General features: G+C 53.7%; 7 protein-coding genes across 7 annotated transcripts; 1 reads left to right on the top strand and 6 right to left on the bottom strand.

Annotated features, from left to right (window-relative positions):
• Positions 1-906: 906 nt before the first annotated feature.
• On the bottom strand, positions 907-4,881 carry CLAFUR5_05888 (uncharacterized protein; the record flags this gene model as incomplete). The annotated part of the gene is made up of 1 exon (XM_047905036.1): positions 907-4,881. One exon carries the CDS (start codon positions 4,879-4,881, stop codon positions 907-909), a length of 3,975 nt encoding a protein of 1,324 aa, XP_047761749.1.
• A 689-nt stretch (positions 4,882-5,570) lies between these two features.
• Positions 5,571-7,895, bottom strand: CLAFUR5_05887 (uncharacterized protein; the record flags this gene model as incomplete). The annotated part of the gene is made up of 5 exons (XM_047905035.1): positions 5,571-6,229; positions 6,283-7,463; positions 7,545-7,602; positions 7,657-7,688; positions 7,771-7,895. 5 exons carry the CDS (start codon positions 7,893-7,895, stop codon positions 5,571-5,573), a joined length of 2,055 nt encoding a protein of 684 aa, XP_047761752.1.
• Positions 7,896-10,760: 2,865 nt separating this feature from the next.
• Positions 10,761-11,651, bottom strand: CLAFUR5_05886 (ATP synthase subunit 9, mitochondrial; the record flags this gene model as incomplete). Its single annotated transcript, XM_047905034.1, has 4 exons — positions 10,761-10,802; positions 10,855-10,973; positions 11,045-11,236; positions 11,297-11,651. The coding sequence occupies 4 exons, from the start codon at positions 11,649-11,651 to the stop codon at positions 10,761-10,763; spliced, it is 708 nt and encodes a 235-aa protein (XP_047761753.1).
• A 1,347-nt stretch (positions 11,652-12,998) lies between these two features.
• CLAFUR5_05885 (3-phytase B) lies at positions 12,999-14,427 on the bottom strand (the record flags this gene model as incomplete). Its single annotated transcript, XM_047905033.1, has 2 exons — positions 12,999-14,144; positions 14,191-14,427. The coding sequence occupies 2 exons, from the start codon at positions 14,425-14,427 to the stop codon at positions 12,999-13,001; spliced, it is 1,383 nt and encodes a 460-aa protein (XP_047761750.1).
• A 1,929-nt stretch (positions 14,428-16,356) lies between these two features.
• Positions 16,357-20,306, top strand: CLAFUR5_05884 (uncharacterized protein; the record flags this gene model as incomplete). The annotated part of the gene is made up of 2 exons (XM_047905032.1): positions 16,357-16,837; positions 16,987-20,306. The coding sequence occupies 2 exons, from the start codon at positions 16,357-16,359 to the stop codon at positions 20,304-20,306; spliced, it is 3,801 nt and encodes a 1,266-aa protein (XP_047761751.1).
• Positions 20,307-20,873: 567 nt separating this feature from the next.
• CLAFUR5_05883 (uncharacterized protein) lies at positions 20,874-21,310 on the bottom strand (the record flags this gene model as incomplete). The annotated part of the gene is made up of 3 exons (XM_047905031.1): positions 20,874-21,073; positions 21,130-21,163; positions 21,215-21,310. 3 exons carry the CDS (start codon positions 21,308-21,310, stop codon positions 20,874-20,876), a joined length of 330 nt encoding a protein of 109 aa, XP_047761756.1.
• A 367-nt stretch (positions 21,311-21,677) lies between these two features.
• On the bottom strand, positions 21,678-21,956 carry CLAFUR5_05882 (uncharacterized protein; the record flags this gene model as incomplete). The annotated part of the gene is made up of 1 exon (XM_047905030.1): positions 21,678-21,956. One exon carries the CDS (start codon positions 21,954-21,956, stop codon positions 21,678-21,680), a length of 279 nt encoding a protein of 92 aa, XP_047761757.1.
• Between the last annotated feature and the right edge of the window lie 695 nt (positions 21,957-22,651).

Below are 22,651 nucleotides of genomic sequence, written 5' to 3'. Positions count from 1 at the left end.
TCAATTGGTCACTTGTCGCGTGGTCGTTTGATTCTCTCGGTCCGTATAGGACATTGGCCAGGCGAGGCGGTCGCTTGAGGTCCAGATGTCACAGAGCTATTCCCGCAAAGTAGGGCAGTGGTAAGCTTGGGTTCAAGGGCGAGTTAAGTACCTACGGATCGGCCATCATCTTCACTTTCGGAGCCGAGATAGCGTTCGCGATGGTGTAATGCAGGGCTGTCCACATGAGTAGAGGCCCCAGGTTCCAGTGAGCTGTGCTGCAAGCTGATTGTTTGAGCGCATGATTCATTGTCCAAGCAGTGTCAGACGCGGCGGCCGTTGCAGGTGCAGGGTGCCAAAGGAGTGCATCTCGACAGCGGCAGCGAGGATAAGCAGCCAAGCTGGATCACTAAGGACGGACAAACGAAGCAGATTTCGTACAGACGATGTGCCGCCACCAAAGTTTCCAGCTTCTGTTAGCTCTGGAGTGTGAATAGAGCCTGCCTCTGTGCGATCTAGATCGTTTCAGCCTTGATCCTTTGCTACTACTAGCGACTGATATTCCTCTGGTAGCGACGCTGACTGTCGCACGACATAAGTGCTGAAGTCATGCCGCAGTTCACGCAAGACAGTCCCACAACAGGGTATAGGTCCTCCGTGCAATCGTAGTCGTCCGTCGCCTGTGAAGTTTGTGCTTGGCAGGCAATATGTGCGAGCCAATAATTGTATATTACATGACTTTTATCTTCGTACAGTCGTGTCCCATATCGAACGCCTTCGCTATGCTCTTCTCACAGTTTCTGCACAGATGTACACTCCCCATGTCTCTCAGGTTCTGTCATGATTGCCATTTGACGTTGTGAACTCAGCAGCGGCGTGGCGCCGACTTCTTGATCCTTTCTCGCCATAGGCTGATAAGCCGCATCATCACCATCGCGGACCTTGACTTTTAGTCTCGTGAGGTGGCGTACTTGATGGCGTTTCCGTTTCGAGCATAAGCCTCACATCCGATTCCCCGACTGGCTCTCTTGAGAGCTCCATGCAGTCTACGATCACGTCTCTGAGCCTCCTGCCAAACAGCTTCGTGTCGATTCGTTGCCGTTCGCGACGTTCGCTAAAAACACTCCTCCACCGTCGAAGTGCTGCAAGCATATTCATGCTCCCGCGGAGTTCCGGCCTCCGCCTGAGAAGCTCGCCATAGATTTCTCTCGCTCTCTGTAAAGTGACCAGAAACTTCCGGTCTATGCGAATATCTTTCCTCATCACGGTTGACAATGTCCATTGCAACCCTTTGTCTGAGCCCAGGGCTGCGTAGCCTCTGAGGTACACACTCATTGGCGCAATGTCGAAATCACGTTCTTGCGCCCACTCGGAGTGGTAGATACTGTTGAGGATGCTGATGCCGTGCTCCGGTCTGCCCTTGTTGACCAGGATGTTGGCCGCGGTAACACCCACGTGATGTGATACGGGCCACCCATTCTCTGCGTTTGTACGATACCAGTCAGTCACGGCCACGCGAAGTAGATTTGCATTTCTCTGATCGTCAAGGTCTAGATGCCACATTTGATGAAGCAACATCGGTCCCGTTGCACAAGTGACATTCAAACCGGCGTCGCGAGCGGCAGTTATCATGGCCGTAGCCTCTGCAGGATTGCCACGTTGAGACCGCAGACTGGCTTCCACTGATATCTCAAGGGCTTTCGGCGTCGCAGGTAAATTCTTAATGCCCGTAGATTCGTGGTAGAGGTCGATGACACTTCGATAGTGTTGCAGTGAGAAAGACGCGACCATATCCCGCATAAGTCGCTGCTGAAGTCTCTGGTTGTGTGCATAGTCCAGGTGATCTTTCGCCTGGCCATCATCCATCTCGCCAGCTGCGTCGTGTTCAAATACTCGATGCGACTCGAGGGCAGGGTCGCCTGTGCTACCGATAGAGGTTGCGCCAGTCGGCGCGGTCAAAAGCCTGTCATCAAGGCCCTCTGGTCCAACAATTATTGATGCAGGATTCGAGTTGGCTGAAAGATTTGTCTCTGTGTCATCGGCATTGATGTCCTCCATTAGCTGCTGCATTCTTTCCTCAGCAGCGAGCTCAGCTTCCCTTCGTTGATCACGCAAGCCGAAGGCGTTATCATCATAGGCGTTATCATAGAAGGTATGTGATGCCGTAGTGGCGGCGCTGTACGGAATATGGCTCTTCAGCTCAGCAACATCGGTGATCGGGACCGGAAGGTGGTCAATCTGACTCGCTCCAATCTGCGTAGTCGGCCTGCTTGCGCCTGTATATTTGAGCGGAGAGGGACCACCGCTGGCGAGCAACTCCGCTCGCATAGCTGCTGTGGAAATGCCGTTGTCAGAAAGGAGTGACATGTTCGTTCTAGCCTTTTCTTGTAACTTTGGCTTATCTTGCGCATCGAGCTTCCTGAGATCGTAGCTGATAGACTCTTTGACCACATTTTGCAAGTCTTCGGTTTCGACAGATGGAATGCGGTGGATGAGGTCGCGACAGAGCCCCGTAAACAGGACATGCGGTGGACGTCGCTCGAGATAATAGCATTTCAACAGATCCGCTGCCATCCAAGGATCCATCTGGGTTGTGTGTCCTAGTGTCTTCAAAAGTCGAAGCCACCGAGGCACATATTCGAGCTGCTGCTTCGAAACGAAGCACTGAAGCATGATAGTTGATGTCGACCTGCTGGGTCCGAAGTTGAGATTCTTAATCATGCCGGTGACAAATTTCCAAGTGTCGGCTGCGGTATGACTCCTCGAATAGAGGTGGATAACATTGTTGAGAGCTCTGTTCGCAGTATTGGTGGAAATGAGGGCCCGCGACTTTTCGAGCAAGCCAAGGAAATCGTGAAGTTGTGACCAGGCTTTCTTCTTTGCAAGAGCAACAGCTGTGAGACCTAGGCTGTGAGGCGAGTGTGACGAGTCTGCACTTAGACCGGTCAGAAGCTCCAGAGCGCGATCCGGTCTATTAGCACTATTGCAAATTTCGACCATGGTCAATTCTAGATTGCGCAGTATGTCCTCGCCCAACTGCCGCAGAGCCGCGAACTTCTTCGCTGAGATGTAGCGCACCCACACAAGGTCGAAGTCATGCGTGCTTTTCCACCTCTCACGGAGCTCTGTACACGTACGTGCTTCATCGACCGCACGGCGCATGGGCTCTGGCACCATACAGTAAGCTGAGTCAAGCACCCTCTCGCGAATCAGAACTCCCGAGGTCGTGCAGGCTATGGCTATCGCAAGCCGAGCCTCGCCGCTGAGCTCCTTGAAACTCTCAGGAACAGTATAAAGAAGTTTGTTGTTCAGCATAATGATAAGGGGTCGATATGATCGAGCTTGATGGCACAATAGCGCGAGACGCTCTATGTGCGGCAAGAATCGATCCACGTGTCGACCAACAAGTCGGGGCCTCAGCATTTTGGCGCATCTATCAAGAGATCCAGAGTCCAGAAGAGCCCACGAGACTCTGTCCTCGGGCTGAAAGTACTGGGTCTGCTCTTTGCTCCAGCTCCGACAGGCTCGGATGAGCTCACAAGCATCGCCTGCACGAGATTGCTCCACGAGTCCTTCACAGAACCTAAGTAGTGCTTCACCCAGCACATCGGACTTCTCTTTAGGTGACAGCATCGTTCTCAGCAACGGACTAATGATGCCCTGTCGAAGTTCTATGCCCGAGCCAACGACCTGTACGAGCACGATGAACGCGCAGTGTAATTGGTCAGTCTGCGACAGTCGCTGAACGGCTGAAGTCTTGAAGATTTGTGTGTACACCTGAACAAGCTCGTCCGGATCATTGCGAGGCGCCAAAGTCCGAGCCTTCTCACAGATCGCCTGAAATCCTTCTGCGGTTAACAAGAGGAGTGGGCCCTCGGATTGAAGCAGTGACCGTATTGCGAATAGGTCGTCGCTTGCCAAGATCTTATGCTTCGCGATCTGGTCTCTCTTGCGCGCAGACGGACTGCTATTGCCATTCTTGGAAGAGTCCTGGTGCACACGAGTGTCTTCTGCCGATCCACCTTCCTTCCTGTTGTGTAATCCTGCGGGAGGCGTGTCTCTCTCTATGGCCGGCTGAGCATGCTCTTGATGTTCAGGCGATTGGTCCGTCGACGTTTCCGCAGACGACGGAACTTTGCTAAGTGCTTGCGCGATCCCTCCTTCCAACAGTGGACCTCGCCTTTCAGCAGCAGACTTCAGAGCACCCTGATCTCTCGAATGCTCTGCAATGGCATGGTCTCCTTCGGACGCGACAGAGGCAGGTCGGGCCGCAGCAAGTGGTGCTCTGTTGAGAGCGAACCGTACCTTGTCCTTCAACAGGTCTCGCGATGAGACAGTTGTTGTGGTAGCACGATGGTCTTTTGAGGCCCTGATATCCAGTGTCCTGGCATCCTTTCCTGGCGGAGCAGGCGTTGCGCTACTGGCCTCCCTTCGACGCCGCGTTCTCTCCTCAGACTGCACGGTAGTTCCTGACCGAGCATCCATCGCACGCCTCCTCGTGCGTTTATAGTCTGTCTCCACAAGCTGCCCATAGCCCCTCTCGACATACGACGGCAGCTCTGGCGCATGCGCAGATCGATCGCGAAGAGAACTGTATCGTTCCCGTTGCCGTTCCCGTGAGCGTGACGTTCCTTCGGTATACCTCATGTGGACCTGAGCCTGCTGCTCCCAGTCCTGGTCTTCATCCTGCTCCGTCAGCACCGCCACATTATGCACGTGCCTGGGACTCTGCCTGAGCCTCTTTGCATTGTCCGCTATCTTCTGCACAATGTGTGTCCTCCTCCGCCGCTCCTCCGCGCACAGTGTTGCCACGCCGACAGCAGTTCCGGAAGAGATGTACGCGAGCTGGTACAGGAATTTGAGGGCGGCCTTCGAAGGCACGGGTCGAGGCTTGCTAAACATTGCCGCGCCATTGTGGGCATGGCATCAGCGATGCGGCATTCGTGTCAGGATCGAGTGTGGAATTGGGCGATATATGTGAGTGCGATGTTCGATTAGTCGTGCATGTCATGTCATCGAGGTTTCCCTTTCGACGGCTACATGTATGTAAGCTTTTGGATGTGCAGGGATCATAGATTTTGGCTCGGTCACGTGATGCATCATTAAGCGTAGCGATTGAGCGCTAGCCACACCGGAGTACGAGCTTGCGAGTACGTAGGTGAGGCGTCAGCGAGGGAGTGAAGCTCTATACCAGCCCTCAACTAGCCTTGACGCCCGCTCTGATTGGTCAACTTCCAAGTTATGGGGTCACGTGACCTACCGCATTGTGCCTGTTGGCGAACTCGCAAACATATACTCGTCGCTGACGCCTATGTCGTCGTATTAATAAGCACTGTACGTCGGGTAGCGGTAGCGTGGATCGCACGCTACTTTGCAGTCTAGAAGGGTTGGTAGAGAGCTCCACTCCGCTACGCTTACCTTTGGAGGTTCACAACCGCCAACAGCACATTTTGTTATGGGCGTTGTGTCCCATGCTATGTACCTCCCTGCAATATGCGCGCTCAAATGGGTATCTACTCGATGCTCGTGCGCCCTGTCCTTCCAATCATGCCCTTAGTGTCGTCCTGCGCCCAATCCCTCCAGTGATGCCCTCATTGTCGTCCAGAATACAGGGGCTCGATGAGCTTCCATGACCAGTCTGCGATGCCATCAATTTGTCGAATATCCGCCATCCATTCCAGCATGAGACTGACTGCTTGTTGTATTTCATCTCGATCGACGTTCTCATCACAAATGCGCTTCAGACAATCGCTTTCCGTTGTCATGCGCAGTATTAGCAGTATGCTCATAAGATTCTGAGTCCACGCGAACAAGTGTGGCACCAGCCGTTTCTTGTTCTTGGGTGGCGACATACAGACTGGCCAGAAGAAGGTCGACTTGATGGCGAGTGCACAGCACGATGCGTCATCAGAGGTCATGAGCTCCGGGAAGTGCAATGCTTTGTACACGAACGGTCGGTACAGAATGAAACGCGCGTAGTAAAAGCGGGTCCTGAGCTGTGCTGTCACCACGTCCAGATTGTATTTGTGTCCAATCGGTACAGGGCCTTGGTCGGGCGAGAAAAGGGCACCATTAGGTCTGCGTGCTGAGGGATCGAGGTTCGGGAAATCGAGCTTGTCGCTGTCTTGCCATTGAAGGGGGCGCGGTAACAATGATCGCCACGATTCGAGCTGTCTCGCCATCTCGCGAATCACAGTCACAGGAGGTCCGTGGTATTCGTCGGTGGACTCAGATTGATGCGGTGAAGAGGCTGTACCCCTGGTCAGTATAAACGAAATCTAGAATCCATGTGCCAGTACTTACATTCGTGGACCACTTCGTGAATCCTGGAGATGAGGCGCCGTAGTGCTATCATCGCAAGGAAGTGATATTGGAAATGGGACCTTTCATCTCCCATTTGTGTGCTGCCCGATGCCATCCCCTCCTGCCCTTCGTGGAAGTATGGCAATGGAACTATATCCTCCAGGCTCTGTACGAGAGTCTGCGGTAAGTCCAGATCCAGATGGTAAAGATCCTCGTTGAGCACGCAGGCCCAATATGCCCGCTTGCACAGATCGCCATAGTTAGTCTGCCAGTCCACCGACTGGCATTTGATCAACACCTTACATGCCATCGAAGCCATAGTCGTAGCTCGCCAAAAATCGAGATGTCGTCCGTTGGCCTCGTAGTAGGTCGCAAGAAGCAAGTGTATCTGCACGCTTTCGAGAGTCATCTTGGTGCTTATGAACCCTAGTCTCCGTCGCGCTTCGTTGAAGATCTCGATACCAGGAGGATTGTCGATGGTGCCGCCCCGCAGACCGCTTGCAATGCCATTGACCATGCTGACTGGACGTTCAAAAACACCCTCAATTGCAAGTTGTCCCAATGCTAGTACGAGAAGAGCTAGCACTGATGGTTGATCGCCTTCGCTGAAGCCCTGTTGCGAGACCACCGACATTGTCTCGGCCAAAAACGTGTCTCGGTTCAGGATCGGGGCAATGACGTTGAATGTGTTGAAGTAGCCGTCGCAGTACTCATGCATTCGTTGCATAGTCATACTCCGAAATCCAACCCTGGACATATCTTGCGATCGAGTGTTCAAGGGATAGCTTTCGAGCCCGACATTCGTAGGAAGCTTACATTTGTCGTGCGCCATTTCCTGTCGGATGAGCCAAGGAGTTCCTTCCTGGAGCACATACTGCAGATCAGATGCCGCCGATATGTCGGAATTGATCAAATGGATGTAAATGCTTGGCCACAGAATGATCTTGTGCGGAACAGTGAGATGATTCATGTCTGGTTGGAGCTCGTTTGGGAAGCGTGGGCCACCGCCAGCAGTAATCTGGCCATCGGTCCTGTACAAGCGCTCAGTCGAGCTAGGGGTAGCGTGAGGTCCAGATCCGCTTGTTTCTGGAGTACTTGCGCCAGCAGATAGTGAGAGATTGTCAAACTTGTTCTCCAGCCGCGTCAACGTGTCCAGAATGTGTACCATGGTCTTGTCCTTCCTGTTGAAGCAGAGTAAGCTGCTGCCGACGGTGAAAATGGGCCGCTGATGGCAATCAGTATCCAAGGCAATGGAGGCTTACTTTGTTGGCAGTGGTTCGCGATATATGCAGTCGACATTGAGCCTGCGACAGAGGGAGCCTGATGGTCATCAGTGCCGATACGCGCGACTTGGACCAAGCATGGCTCACTTACATTTGGGACGTTGTTCGTCACATTTACTCTTTCTGCAACGAAGGTGAGCGAGATGCTCCGCTGCCACCAATCCAGCTCACAGCGGGTGGACGATGGCAGATGCTGGGGACGTACCTGTTTCGGCAAGTTTGGCAGGCCTGCGCTGCAATCATCGACCTCTCTCGCCGATGCGCACTGTCCGCAGACTCCACTAGTGACGAGGAGGAGGCCATAGGAGAATCGGTATCCGGAGCAGACATGTTTGCGGTAGATGTTGTAGCTGCGTCCTATGGTCCCGTCGTGTTACTCGCAATTCCTGGCAAGCATACCCAGTTCCAGTCAAGCTGTGCACCGGGAAAGATGTGGATGATCATTGCGCAGTCGTCCGTGGGCTTACCTCAGCTCAGGTCTCAGGTCTCAGGTCTCAGGTGTCAGGTGCTGGGTGGCTCGGTGGGTCCTACGACGTTTCTGCAGGTAGTGATGGCATAGGGAGCACCGCTGTATGCCCAAGGGTCAGCCTCTATATCAGCGCTCGAAAATCTTTACCGTCGGTGGCGTCCCTGCGTTACGGCAGTGGCTCTCTGAGTAGACAGACGCGCCTGCGGTCACGTGGAATGGTAATCGTACATGAATCGGGCATACAATCGCGGGTCGAGAGCTCGGAAAGTTTGAAGTTTATTTCGCAGGAGCAGAAACGGGAAAGGAACAGCAGCACGTGAGCAGGTGCTCGTGGTGCTGATCGAGCAGTGGACGATCTGCAGTACCGCCGTGGCTCGCGTGGGTCTGGACCCTGGTGCCTGGCTGGCGAGCTCGCCTGCAAGTTCGAAGCAAAGTTTGATGGATATTGATTGAGCCCGTTCAAAGCCGACGTACTGTGGACCGTGGTATCAAAGAAGAAGCACGTCTACACTACACTCGCCCTGCATGGACAGTGGTCATGTTCTCGGCCCGTCGTCAAGCACGTGACGTGAATCGTGATACCTAGGTAGTCTTCATGGTCAGGCTGGCTATCATACCACCATACCACGTGCATACATACATTGACCGGCAACGAAACGTCCACAAGGCAGAGAGCTGCGACCGTTGTGTACTCGTGAAGCATGTCCCACGAGGTCGAGAGGTCATCGAAGCGGCCTCGTGTCCGCCTCCGAACAATTCGGAGACACCTCCCGGGAGCCCCCTCCGCCACAACTCCCGTGTGCGACTGCCAGCACAAGCTTCACACTGTAGCTGCACAGCGCGAAGACGACGAAAGTCACCCGTGCTTGTGATCTGATGTGAGGGCTCTTCTGGACACACTTCCCGATGCGAGATGACATACAGACCGCCTGTTCTCACTGACAACGATGGAAGTGTCGACGGGTTACTAGCTTGTTGAGCCACTGCCACCTTCCCGAATAGGACAGTGCGAGGGTGATTGGTCCAGCCACGTGGGAATAAGCCTTACGGCCTTGAGAGATCTTCTAGTGTAGTAGTGCATCCCGGTCCAAGGGTCACGAGGCCTTAGGCACGCTCGCGCTGCCAAATTCCTGGGATGCGTTCGCAAACAACGCTGGTCTGAACCTGTTGCCATCACAGGTGGATGTCATACTTGTGCGAAGGTGGTCTCAAGCTGCGGAAACCAACTAGGTCACTGCGTGGCTTGGTCATTGCTGCCATACGATGCAGCATCGAGAGTCGGTTGGCCCATCTCTCATAGCCAGGCATACTAACAGAGCATCACTGGTATGCGTGTATAACAAGGGAGGATTCCACGAAGCTGCAGCAATCACGCCGCACGCGTATCTTGGCCAGCCATTGACTTCACGATGCTCGCTCCGACATCCAGCTCGATCACCACTTCGGCCTTCCCGTGTTTTGTCGAGGCAGACTGCAGACGCCTCGAGGTCTAAGGTCGCGCGGTGTTATCCGAGTACAGGTTCCATGGAACTGTTACAATGAGGCCGAGTAATTCCAATCCTGCCTTGTGTTCAGCACATTGAACGTGCGTACAAGACTATAGCAAAGATGCTTCTGGTAGGATCGATGACACTCAACAAGCGAAAGGGCGCCTCAACAAGTGAGCTGCAGCGTTGCATGTCGCTGTGTAGCCACTGCAACATCAATCCAGCTCATAACCCGTGCCGTGTCCGTCTGCCACACTGGAAAAGGATCCGGAAGAAGACATGTCTGATCATATTCCCACTCCTTATTGCTGCCACGTTTTGGCCTTGGACGTGAGGACTTGACAATATCGGCACTGAGGAACACTCGTGCCGTGATTCGCATCGAAATGAGCTTCAAGCTATCGATTCGAAATCGTGAGAATGTGCAAATGTTCCAGTGCTGACATAATCTCGACGTCCTGGGCTTGTACATCGCCAATGAGCCGGGGATTACAGCTATTGTTTTGTTTCGGGCACGTAGTGCCTTGTCGCCGTATGCAATGCCCCGTATGGATCGTCGTGGAGCTATGCGATGGGCCATGTTTGAGGTCATCTTTTGGGCGAGGTCGGTCCTGAGGCGTGCTTGAATGTTGTGAGGCTCGAGAGATGGTGACCTTGACTTGAATGCATATGTGAGCAAGCTCGAGACTGTATTCCAGTGGTCGTGTCGGTCTGGTGAGAGGAAATGATTAGGATTCGACGGAGGTCCGGTCGAGGCTTTTGATTGACAGAGGTCATTCGCGGCCGAGGGAGGTACAATCCGCTTGTGAGTCCCCTAACCATACTGCTGAGGCGGCGACCGGACGGCCAGATACATACCTCTTTGTAAGTCGTTAGCAGTTAGTGGGCATCATGTATCAAGCAACGCTCAGGGCGTCTTATCACCTAGCCTGGCTTGCAGATGATCATCTGAAGCTGAACTTGGCACCGCAACCAACGTCTGGGACGTTCCGTTCTATTCCGCGATCGCCGTGCTACGTTATTATGTGAAGCTCTCGAGTAGATGGAAGCGGATGACCATGAGAAAGCCTTTCCCTCTTGCGAGGCCGAAGCTGGTGAGCCTCGAGTTGAGTATGTACTTCGGTGGGTCTAGCTGAGCCAAGTGACAGCTGTTCCGCTTCTATCGGTGCCTCTATCCCTTCTAGCTCATCAATACTGTTACACTATCCCAACACCTCGCTATGCCGTAATCCGAACCGTTTAGACGTACTTGCACATCATGGCAACCATTAGGTCGAAAAGCTGGAGTAGTATTAGTCTTAGTGGTGCTTTGAGCCGAGCTGGTGGTACTTACACCGATGGCCTCGACGAAAGCGAAACCAAGAATGGCGTAAGAGAAAAGCTGGCCACGGAGGGATGGGTTACGGGCAACAGCCTGGAGGAGAGCAGCGAAGACTAGCCCGATGCCGATGCCTGAACTTTGTCAGTGCCTTGTGCGTGCTTTGTTCCCTTGGCTTCAAGCCTGGATATCATGTTGTTCTTACCGGCACCACCGAGACCGATGGCAGCGCTACCCATACCAAGGTTCTGGGAGACCTGGACGAGGGCGTTGGCCATCTCAGAGGAGTAGGCACGCTTGGCCTGCTGGCCGATAGGCGAGACCTTGGTGCGGGCGGAGTTGATGAGGGTCGAGGTGCGCTTCATGGTGTTGAAGGTGGCGGTCTTTGGGGTGGCGGCTACATAGGCACTGTCAATGGAGCTGTTCTCGAGCTCATCTCAGCTCAATGGCAGCTTACCAGAGTAAGCACGAGCGAACTTCTGGAGCTGCTGTGGCTTGAACGCTGGGCGAGTGCTCTGGGCGGCCATCTGGGCCATCTTTGGGGCAGCCATGCGGAGAGAGGAGGCCATTGTGATGGTGTGTGATGAAACGAAGACGGATTGAGCTGTCTTCGGATGGATTGAGATGAGCGGAGTTGGTGAGATGGTGCTTGTGGACAGAGCTGAAAAGGACTGGAGAGCTGTCACGGGGAAAGCGTGGGAGGGAGAGTAACAGGTCTCGAAATTTTGCTTGGAATGACCGCTTAAAGGTCGGTCTTGAATAGAAGCTCGGACAACCCACCTGGCCTCATGATGGCTCCTGATTGGGACCATCACCCCTGTTAGATGCGGACGGCGACATCGTCTGCTACTATCAAGGTCAGTGCGCCGACCCTACCCGGACAGTGATGGCGACGATATAAAGATGTCACGACTCCCGTCACAAGAGCAGCGTGACTGACGCCTCCCCAGTCTGTTTGATCATCACGAAGACCAGCTGCTCATCGCCATGGAAGCCCTTCGATCATTTCTGACCTGGCTCGCGACACCCTACAACAGCATTCGACCATGACAGACGGGGCCAACGAGTTCTGACGAGTCTCGGGTACAGCTTTCAGTGTTTGCGACACGCGCCATGTCCATGCTTCGATCAGAAATTTCGAGTCAAAGCGTCCGTTCCGACTTCGCCCGATTTCTGCGCGATTGCTATTGTTTCGTCGCGTTTGCCTCCAACAACAACGTGCGAGTTGGTGGTGATAGCACAGTGCGATGATGGGCATGTCACACCACTACCAGGGCAATGTTGGATGAGCTGTTGATGGCATGGGTGCTTGAAAGGTCCAAAGAGGTGACGTTCGAAAAGAGCTCTTTCCGGGATGCTAGTGAGTCGTGCAAGTCCGGTTGCAAGTCCGGTGCATCGCCAACCACTCTGGCTGGCACGCCGACGGCGACGAGATGGCGCCGACGTCGTCGTTGTTTGTCGATAGGCTTGGAGGCGATCCGCAGCGCATCGCGGTAGCAGCCGCTGCCATCCGTTCCCACAATCCGGTTGAAACAGCGCAAGGCAGGCACGCCGCACAACATCCGCCTCCTTTCTCTCCCGTCCTTGATCTCTCGGAGTCTCGGGACATGACATAGGAGGTAGATTGCCTTATTTTGCAGTCCTGTCGACACGTGAGAGCGCCGTCGATTGTTGATTCGCTAGGATACTGGGAAGTCTCCTTTATCGAGCGTGGGATGTGTTTCTGCTTTCGTGCCCGGCGAACGTCGTGACGCAGAACGATTCGATTCGACACGATCCTCGAACGCAGGCAAGCGCTCGTCAAGGCACATGACTGCTATTCAGGGCCGGCGTGGACGGCGTGGTCGAAAGCAGACATGGTGCTGAATCGTCGGCCCACAACCGCAGTCCCTCCAGGCAGAGGCCAGGCCATGTGAGATAAGTCAAGCCACGACAACGACAACAACAACGACAACGACAACGACAACGACAGATGTTGGTTGAAGAAGGAGCAACAGCTGTCGAAACATAGGTAGCATACTGTAAATGCCTTACCCCGCCTTTACCCGAGGTCACGCTCACGGTCACGCTGACGCTCACGGTCACGCTGACGCTCACGGTATGATGAGGCGATGGTGTGAGACGTGAGCGAACGCCCCCATTGATTGATTAGTGGACGCTCAATCAAACGTTGGTACGCGTATGTTCTTGCTGCCAACAGGAGCGACACTGCTATTCCCAATGCCGCATGCGACCTCGAAATCACCCAATGCCGCACTCTTCCGCTCCACGATCTCCCGGTATGATCGGAGAGCACAACTTCGTCCTGGACCTTGATCGCATCCGACCACTGGATACACCGCATCATTCAGCTTGACGCGCAAGAATGTGCCTTCTTTCGCGGACGACAGACCACGGCTCAGCCTCTCAAAGCCGATCGTACCACGCATCGTGTCGAAGTTGCTGGCACGGAAGGTTCTGTTCTGCAGGACGTTCGTTGCCGGTAGGTCTGGCTGACCATCGAACACTCCAATCGCGGCCGCAAGCTGGTTGATCTGGCCATCATTCGATAACACTGCAATCAAAGGATTTGGCTTGAAACGCGTTGAGTTGTTCGCCCTGGAATACGTGGCATTGGGACCGTCCACGAAACGTTGTACAAGAGATGTCAGGAAGGGCAGCATCATGTTCTTCTCGAGCTCTGTGCCGAGGCCAGTGCCATACCAGTATCGGATGTCCTGCGCATACTCGTAGAAGAGGATCTCTTCTTCAGTGAAGACATCACACCACGGACTGCGACGCCCGAGGATCTGCGTTTCGAAGCCACACAGGTAGGGGAAGATGGATACATCTGATGTGTTGAATTCTAGGCCATGCAGCAGACTGTCGATACGATCTACGACAGGCGGCAGGTAGGTATTGGCCCATATCGTTGCATGCTCTCCGCCACCAGAGTTCTGGTAGTTCGGGCACAGGTCAGAGGGCGCCAGGGAGTTTGCAACAGCGCGCGAGTCAGAAGCGTTGACAACGTATACAGTTCCGACATCTGTCGCGTTTGGTCCAAGATATCCACGAGCGAACAGCCTGGCTGAGTCTATGACCCGGAAGAGGTAGCGATTGTACCAGTTGGCCCACAACACGAAAGGATCGTTCTCGACGTACAGGCTCGGGTATCGGTATCTATACTCCACGCCCATCTCATAGAGCTCCTTATAGCCACCGAGAGAAAGTTGAGAGAGCTCTAGCTCAGGGTGACGGAGTATTGGCTGCCATGTTTTCAGGAAGTTGAGCTCGCTGGAGGTTGTGGTAAAGTTTGCTGCGTGGCTCTATCTCGTGAGCGCGGATCTCGTCGATGCATGTTCTACAGCGTACTTTGGCACTTGTGGCAGTCCACTCATTGTAGGCGCCTGGATCTGGATATCGCGAACCGTGCCGAGAGACGAAAGCCACTTGATCAACGACGCATCCCGTTGGAGGCTCAGCATCAATGTTGAACACATTCGGAGCAGAGAACCACGGACCATTACCACCGATGTGGTGCAAAGGATCGAAAGAGGCGACAATGGGAAGCTTCGAGAGAGTGACCGCGACAACACCACTCGTGAGCATTCTTGCGATGTCGAGAGGTGTACCAGCGGAGATTCACAAATCTATCCAGTGCATATTGTGGGTGTTCGTTGGAGCTCGGTTGAGCAATGCTGTGGAGACATGCCAACATCGCCTAGATAATACTGTACGGCCCGGCGAGCGCGAATTGGAGCCATGCATTGCCTCACGTGCGGGCAAGATATTTCACACTTGGAAGGAGACTATGCTGTGCAGCCGTACTAGCATTGGCAGTGCTTTGGGCAGAGGAGGTGGTGTGGCTCGTCTCGAGGAAATGGTAGGAAGCAGCCACGCTTGAGCAGACGTTTCCGAGCTGGAGCCGGCTTCAAGCTAACACTGCTTTGCAAGGCGCGAACCCTTCGTCGACGACGACATCAATCTCACATTGGAGCTTTCCTTACGACTGATGCTGTCGGACATTGCAAGTACACACAAATCGGCCTTCGATTGGCTTCTTTGAACTCAACACACGACTGTACGTGGCAGCATTGGGCTCACTATGCAACTACACAAAGGCACCTACAGTCCCGGGGATGCGATTCTCGGGTCGCGCTACAAGACCTCATGGTGTGCAAGAGTCGAAGTCTTGTCAGAGTACGCTCGCACGCCGACAGAAGAACAAGCAGATGCGGAGCACAGACGACAGATCGATGCAAAGACCTGAAGCCTTTCAAGGAATGCTCAGTATCCGGCAACCTCATGCCCACTCTGCAGCAAAAGCAGTGAAGGTGAAAGGCCCGGTGCGGCATCCAGCCGGGATAGATGTCCTACGCTAATCGCATGATGAATGTCGGTTAATGTGTTGTCAATATGACAAACAACATGACATTGTCCCTGCAACCGACGTCTTCTCTGTACTCGCCTAATGCACGCAGGAAGTTGTAGCGGCACTTGGTCGTTAACGTCCTTCTACCTTACTCGGATATCATGATTCAGATCTGATATTCGAGCAAGCCTTCAAGTTTCAACATCTGTTCCGTACATCTATCTTTGATCTGTTCCAACCGGGGGTAGTACCAACACTCCATGTGCGGCTTGCTTACAAAAGCTGTGCCTATCTCGAGCGTCATCCTGCCGTACAATGCATTCTCCGGACGTATCAGGGGTGCTGTCCTGAGCCTGCGAGTACAGTGCAATCTGAGTTATCGACACTTTCACTTGCGATGCTGTGCTTCGAGTCCAGGATTGTCTCTTCTCCTCCTGTGTCCTGGCCAACATGTCGACATTGCCGGAGATCTAGCTCATTGACCTGTACGGAAGTAGCCCTTACTTGCTCGTTCTGTCGAGTTTGTTGGCACGGCATACTTTCGTTCCAGTCTTCAGCAGCATCAACACGATGTCACTGTCATATTGAAGTCGAAGGGCCCTCGACAAAAGAGGTGGCCGCTTGCACAACCGCAGCTTTATTCTTATTCGCGACAACAAATCTACTGCAGTGCAGCGACTACTTATAAGGATGAAGCATTCAAGCGCGCGCCTCTCTCTCGCTCTCTCTCTCTCTCTACAGTATTGACAATCACTATCGCACTTCGAAGCACGGCGACCACGTTTTTTGTCAGGCGCTCTCTGGCGATCTCTTTCGGCTCGAGCCGAGACCTGTGCTGTACCAATTAACGTCTTTCTGCAGCCGCCAGACATCCTCTGCTCTCTTGAAATAGACCTCAGACGCAGTAGTACCTCGCTAGGGGCTTGGAATATCGGCCAATAACGCTCTCGCGGCCACTTTCACGCTGGAGCAATGATCTCTACTCTCTGCACGCACTCTGTCACGTTGTTTACTTGGGTAAAAATGGCATAGCCGCTGGGGCATCGATGGATATGCGTGCTCCTACTCGCTGCATGGCCGGTCCCGGGCATTGACTCCTCGCTACTGCTCGAGGTGTCACCGGCTGCTACCTCTTACTGCGACGCGCTCAGGCGCGAGCTCCCACAATGAGCCAACAATATGATTGTCCTCTGCCTCCCCCACCACCTTCGCCCAGGTCTGGCGGCACATCAACTCGCGCTGGATCCGTCTCAGGTAGTGTTGCGCCTCAGGCGGATGCTAGATCTGTGTCAGAGAACTTGCATGTTCACCGGACCCGACCCGTGTCTGCAGTCCTGCCTTCAATAACGACTACTTGCCTCAGCCCGCAAGGCGTTTATTCTTCTCAGGCCTCAACGCCCGTCTCTGGGAATCGTCTCTCTCCTGGTATATTCCCATATGCCCCGGGCACGCCAAGTGGACTGAATCCCCAGACTCCTGGTGGATTAGTTCCGCCGCCGCCTCCTCCAGCAACACCTAGGTCGCCGAATATGGAACCGTACAATCCGCTGCAATGGAGCAGGGGACAGGTATCGGGCTCGCAAATGGTCTTCCAGCAGAGGCACAGTACCATGCCTCCGAGCACAATGCAGCTGATTGGCCAAGAAGGTATGTTGGTGTCTTTCTTGAGTGATGGAAAGCACAGTAGTACAGTGTCCGAAGCTCGAAACATTCGCCGAATCCCAGGACCAACAGAGATATCAGACTTACAGCATGTGTGCCCATGTCCGCTTACGGCTGACCCGAAGCTACTCTAGCAGCGATGCCTTCACCTCCTCCACCTTACTCTCCAGCCACGCCTGACCACGCTGCAAGGGCGGCCACGACCTCAGCATCGACAATGCTTGATAACAACGGCTTCACGGCTTCGCCAATGGCAGAGAGCTCGTCTAGGAGCTCCCCACAGATCCCAATGTCTCCAGCATTTCCGCCTCCTCCGGGCCAGTCATCGCGATACCGAGAACGATCGACGTCTGGACTGGGTGGGAACAAGTCATTCTTCAGCCTGTCAGGGCGTCGGGGAAAGCAGCCCGTCAATCTCGAGCCGTATGTGCCACAGGCAAGCAGCTCTGTACATACACCTTCCTGGGAAGACGCAAGGCCGCCCGCAGCCAGGCGGGCAGCATCGACAGGCCACATACAGTCAGGGAGTTCAGCGGCAACATCGTCGGCAGCAGTATCAACGCGAGCGTCGCCGGAACCGAATTGGCACCCTGGAATGCCTCTCCCAGGCCCTCCGCCAGGCCCGCCTCCTCCAGGTGCCCGATCGCAGAGTCTGAATCGACCGTTAGGTGCTGTGGCTTCTAGCAGTTCCGGCATTGATCGCAGAGTGGGCGTGTCTCAACAAAGAAGGACCTTGGCCGCAGTCGCACCTTCGCTGGGTCCTGTTCCTCCAACGCCAGCGAATTGGATCGACTCAGATACGCCTGCTCAGGAGCCTGCTCAGGATGTCATAGAGATTCGCCCACCAGCTGGCAGTGCTTCCCAGACGGAGGCAACCAGTCCACCTCTGCGAATACACACTGGTGCAAGCAGGGACAATTCGTTAGCACGCCGGCCAGCACGTAGAGATACCAGTATGCAAGGACTCCGCGAGCGCAGATCACAAAGTAGGGCTGCACAAGGAACCACTGAGGAAGACACCCGGAGGATGAGCAATCTCGTGATTGCGCCGCCGGAAAGTGGATCGATCAGTCGGAGAAGAGAACACATGAGGAACATATCAGGCTATGCCGAACCGACGTCTGCGCCAAGTCCGTTGTCAAAAGAAGTGCAACAGGAAGCGAAGGTGCCCGGCAACATTTTGACTCCGCCGTATACACCCGCCCCAGGCAAGCAGCCTCTCCACTCAGGAAAGCAGATCAAAATGCCAGGAAGCGCCTCGAGTGACAGGCCGATCTCGCATCTTCTGCATACTCCGAATGAGGCTAATTCTACAATTACTGCACCTCTTAGTCCGGCACGACCGCAATCAAGTGGATCAGCCAAAGTCTCAACGAAGCTTGATGCCTTTGCGGTGCAAGCCATAGAACGTCACAAGGCATTCATCGAGAAAGAAGCGGTAGCCACAACGGACGAAGAAAGACTGGAGCTGTTTGCAAATTTCATGGTCCATGAGTCTCGGCTTCGACGTGATAAGTACACAGTGGCGTACAACGCCATGGCCGGCGACATTGTTGACCTGACTCGGGATATGTGGCGATCGTATGGCGGCAGCAAACGCTCCATCACACCTAATACCGCCTTGTCTTCTATTGACCCAACAGTCCCCTCCTGGGCATCAGATGGTCAACCGACTTCAGCTCATACCAACATGCCGAGCTCAGCTTCATCAATGGGCGAGTTCACACCTGCTACAGATACTAGCTCCATCGGCGACTTTGGCTTCGAACGTACAGAGACACGACAGTGGGCTGACAGTTTCAAGCCGTCGCTATCGCCTATTCCGAGCATGGCAGTGAGTACAGTTCCAGACGAAGACAGCTCGCGAGGCCGCACTGCTAGCCGGTGGTGGGAAGGGAGCAATTCCCAAGGAGGTTCCATTGGAAGGCCTGACAGAATCGAGAAGACGCGACGGGAAACCAAATACATGGGAATCAACCCTGCCGAGCTTCACGCACTTACTCCAGAACCAGCCAGGCACAGTCCTGCCCCCGAAGCGGATGCGCCAGCATATGGCTATGGCCCAGACGAATACCCACCAGAGAAGACTGGCTGGCACGAAGAGGCTGACTACGACACTCCTATGGTGACTCCGAATCGACACGGCGATCGCAAAACATCAACACCTGGCGTGGAACCACTTGATGTATCGCGACTTGTGACATTGCCGCCTCCGTACCCGCGCCACCATCCGGCAGTGAACAACAGTCACCCACTGTTGTCCGATTTGCGCAATGAGCATCGTATACTGGCAGATGCGACAGACGTACAAAAGATCAAGGATGCGTACATGGATCAAGACTTTGCACTGACAGGCCAGCAAAAAGAAGCCGAAAAGCGCAGACGTGTCAAGCTGCGTCTAAGCATTCAGAACAAGATTTCGGAAGGCAGTATTTCGTTTGCGGACGCTGCACGAGCTGAGGCAGACTTTGATGGCGAAGAAGCGGAGCGAGGGAAAGCCAATGCACGCGCTAACTTCGACGTCTTTGAGGCTAGTGTTGCTCATCCACTGAACACTCTGCTGACCGAGCGTCTGACGAAAGCAAATGACTGCATCAAGAAGCTACGCGCGGAGCTGGAAAGTGGCCATAATTCGGCAGATCCCAACCGCGCTCAAGAGGAGGGCGACGAACATCCAGAACGACTGGAGAAGCTGACATTGCTTAAATGGATCTTCGAAGCGCGCGAGCAGCTCAATAAGGAAATGTTCGACCTGCATACCATGAGAAGCGAGAAGTACTCTGAAGTCATCCTCACACCATTCCGAATCTCCAAAGACACCAAGAAGATGGGAGAAGCGACGACGTTTTTCAAGAAAGACAGCATCGAACGACAGATCACGTACGCCAGGGAATCCCTTAGGCGCTTTGAAGAACTGCAATCAGTCATGGAAAAGAACGTCTCGCAAGGCGTGGAAGATCAGCTCTCTGCTTTCTGGGACATCGCACCTGGCTTGCTCGAAGTCCTCCAGCAGATTCCTGCGCAGATGAGCTGCCTAGATGTTCAGATCCCTTTGCAGGAGTATGAAGAGAATCCGTCTTATCATCAGCACCCTCTGCAGTATCTCCACAGCCTGCTCAACCATGCTGAGAAGAGTGCTTACCAGTTCATCGAAAGTCAGACGAATCTACTCTGCTTGCTACACGAAGTCCGTACTGCTACAACGAATTCTCGACTCAGATTGGTGGAGATTGAGAGAAATGCAAGTAACGGCGATGAGCAGGAGATCCGTGCTGAGATGGCGCTGGCAAGGCGTGAGGCTGAAGACCATTTGACTGAGGACTTGAAGGAGAAGGTTGGAGAAGTTGATCGCCAGTGGAAAGAGGCGCTTGGGTATGGTATTGCTGAGTGCAAGGAGAGGGTCAGTGTATGGCTAGAGGAGAGCGGTGGACTAGAAGAGGGTTTCGATGCGTGATAGAAAGGGTTGCGGCGCTTGGCCATTTGCGTTCAGAGCGATATCGACAGGCTGTATTGTCTAAACCAAAGTGTGGGAGTATGTATGAGCAATTCTAGTAAGGCGGGCTGCGGAGGAGGCATTCATTAAGCGAAGGGTAGCGATAAGTACAATCATAACGAGATTAAAATATGGCAGTGCTATAGCTGCTCGCCAATATATATATATATATATATATATAGGGTCGAGAGATAATTTAGAGCGCACGCTCCCATTGGTCAAAAAGAATATAGAAATTCATGATTGGCTAAGATACGTGTATACCCGCTAGCAGGTTTGGACCCCTTCTCGGCGAAGAACTCCAAAATCTATACGCAGCTACCTTACACTTAATGCGACGACACGGACAGCGATATTATAGCTTTGAAACAGAGCTAGCTAGAAAGAGCGACGTTGAAAGGTTGCGCTACGAAGTGCACGAAGTGTCGGCGATGCGGCGCTATCGATGCGGGCGCATACCCTGCGCGCCTCCCCTTAAGACCGTCACCGGCTCTCCAGCACTACATTTTATTGTGGATATGATTCTTCTCAACGATGGTCCCATGTTGAGTCTGTACTTCCCGGCTTCTTTCCAGCACTCAAGTCTTCCAGACCTCTTGAGACTGCTGAGGCGCCGTAGTTGAAACCGTCCGTGACTGCTTGGATACCGTTGCCGACTGGCTCTGTCTTGGTCGCATTATTGAATGTGCCTCCAGCCCCTCGCCCTACGGCAGCAATAAGACCACCAGCTATATAGATGTGTCACTAAAAGGATCTTCGAGCCAGTCGATTACCATGAATGTACTTGTTCTCGTAACTCCACCGACCACGGCGCCAACCTATCAACGCATCAGCAAGATCAAGGTCATACTCAAGACAGTGGATCATACAGTCCCCGTCACGCCTGTCAATGCGTTCGAAACTGTTACGCCGGAGCTGCTCGGTAGCTGCGGTTGCTGCGATTGCTCTGGAGGATCTTTCGCCATGGTTCCAAGCGTATGATTGATTCGCAGCCCAAATCAGTATAGTGAACTCGTCAAGGAGAGAAAATGGGAGACCAAGTATGCAAGTTTTCGCGTGATATGAGGTCATGACCAGGGGTGGTGTTCCTGCATGTAGCGATGCTTGTGTTCGGTATAGAAACTCCCTAATGTGTTGAGCAGCTCACTACATTACAGTCGACCCAAGCGTCCTTGTGTGCTTGAGCAATAAATGCAAACGACAGAAAGGCCGAGATATACTTGCAGCTTCCTCCGTTGTGACAGTATCAGCTCACGGCGAACCTCGCCCGCGCAGCCCCCAGGGCCATCCTGATTCTGCAACAAGCAGTGGCACATGTGACAATCCTTCTGTTCAGCTTCGGAAGACATTAAGCACTTTTTCCAAAGCGTCCTGTACTCCTATATCCGCCATACCCAAATCGGCCTGCGCCTGAGTGCCAAATTGATCTTGAGAGAACCTGTCGTACACATGGTGCCCAAACCGTTGGTACTGGTCGATCAGGACCTCAATAGACTTCGAGATGAAAGGCTTGCTGACCAGTGGAAGCGGGAAGCTTGCTTCGTTCTGGGTCAATGCGTTGGATAGTTCTTCGACTGCCGGAAGTATCTCCTTGAGGTACGCGGTCGCCATGGCTTCGAGCTCGCAGGTCTGCACGTCCGGTCTGGAGGGCAATGCGTTTGTGTTCCGCTGAAGAGTGTCGAGCGTCTGTTTCAAGGAGACGCCATTGGAAGTCGAAGCCAAGAGAAATGGCAAATTGCCAGGAAAGGCTTCGGGGTTCGAATGCACAGAGCCAGCCAGAGTCTTGAGCGCGATGGCATGTTTAAATTCTTGGTTGACGACCTTGTCGGCAGGTGAGCTCGAGGTGGGCAGTCCGTAGCAGTGATATGTAAGACGTGTAAGCAAACAATGGCCAATGCTGTGACTGTGATCATCTCGGCAATTTATGCTGACTGGTAATGGTATGAGGTGATCTGTAGCCATGCACCGTCGATATCAGAGTCTTATATCTTCAAAGATGACGCTAACGAAACGAGCTCCTTGTCCGATCGTCAGCAGCGTGCAATGGGAGGCGTTCCAGTGTTCGCGATGAGAGACATGCCGCGTAATGTCCAAGCTTAACTGGGCGGTAGATTGGTAGTGCACACGGCCGTCTGCTACTTGTGAGTCCATTAAGATCGCGTACTAAGGTGTGCAGTAGCGTGCGCCGTTGGCAGATAATGGCTAAGAGCTCTTCGAGCAGCATCGCTTGTGGCTTCAGGTCAACACAAAGCCGAAGCAATATCCGTTTCGCGTGGGTGCACGAAGGCTGCTATTGCTGCATGTGC

Source organism: Fulvia fulva, chromosome 5 (assembly GCF_020509005.1).
Source record: "Fulvia fulva chromosome 5, complete sequence".
Taxonomy (NCBI): domain Eukaryota; kingdom Fungi; phylum Ascomycota; class Dothideomycetes; order Mycosphaerellales; family Mycosphaerellaceae; genus Fulvia; species Fulvia fulva.
This window is presented reverse-complemented; position numbering and strand designations above follow the sequence as displayed.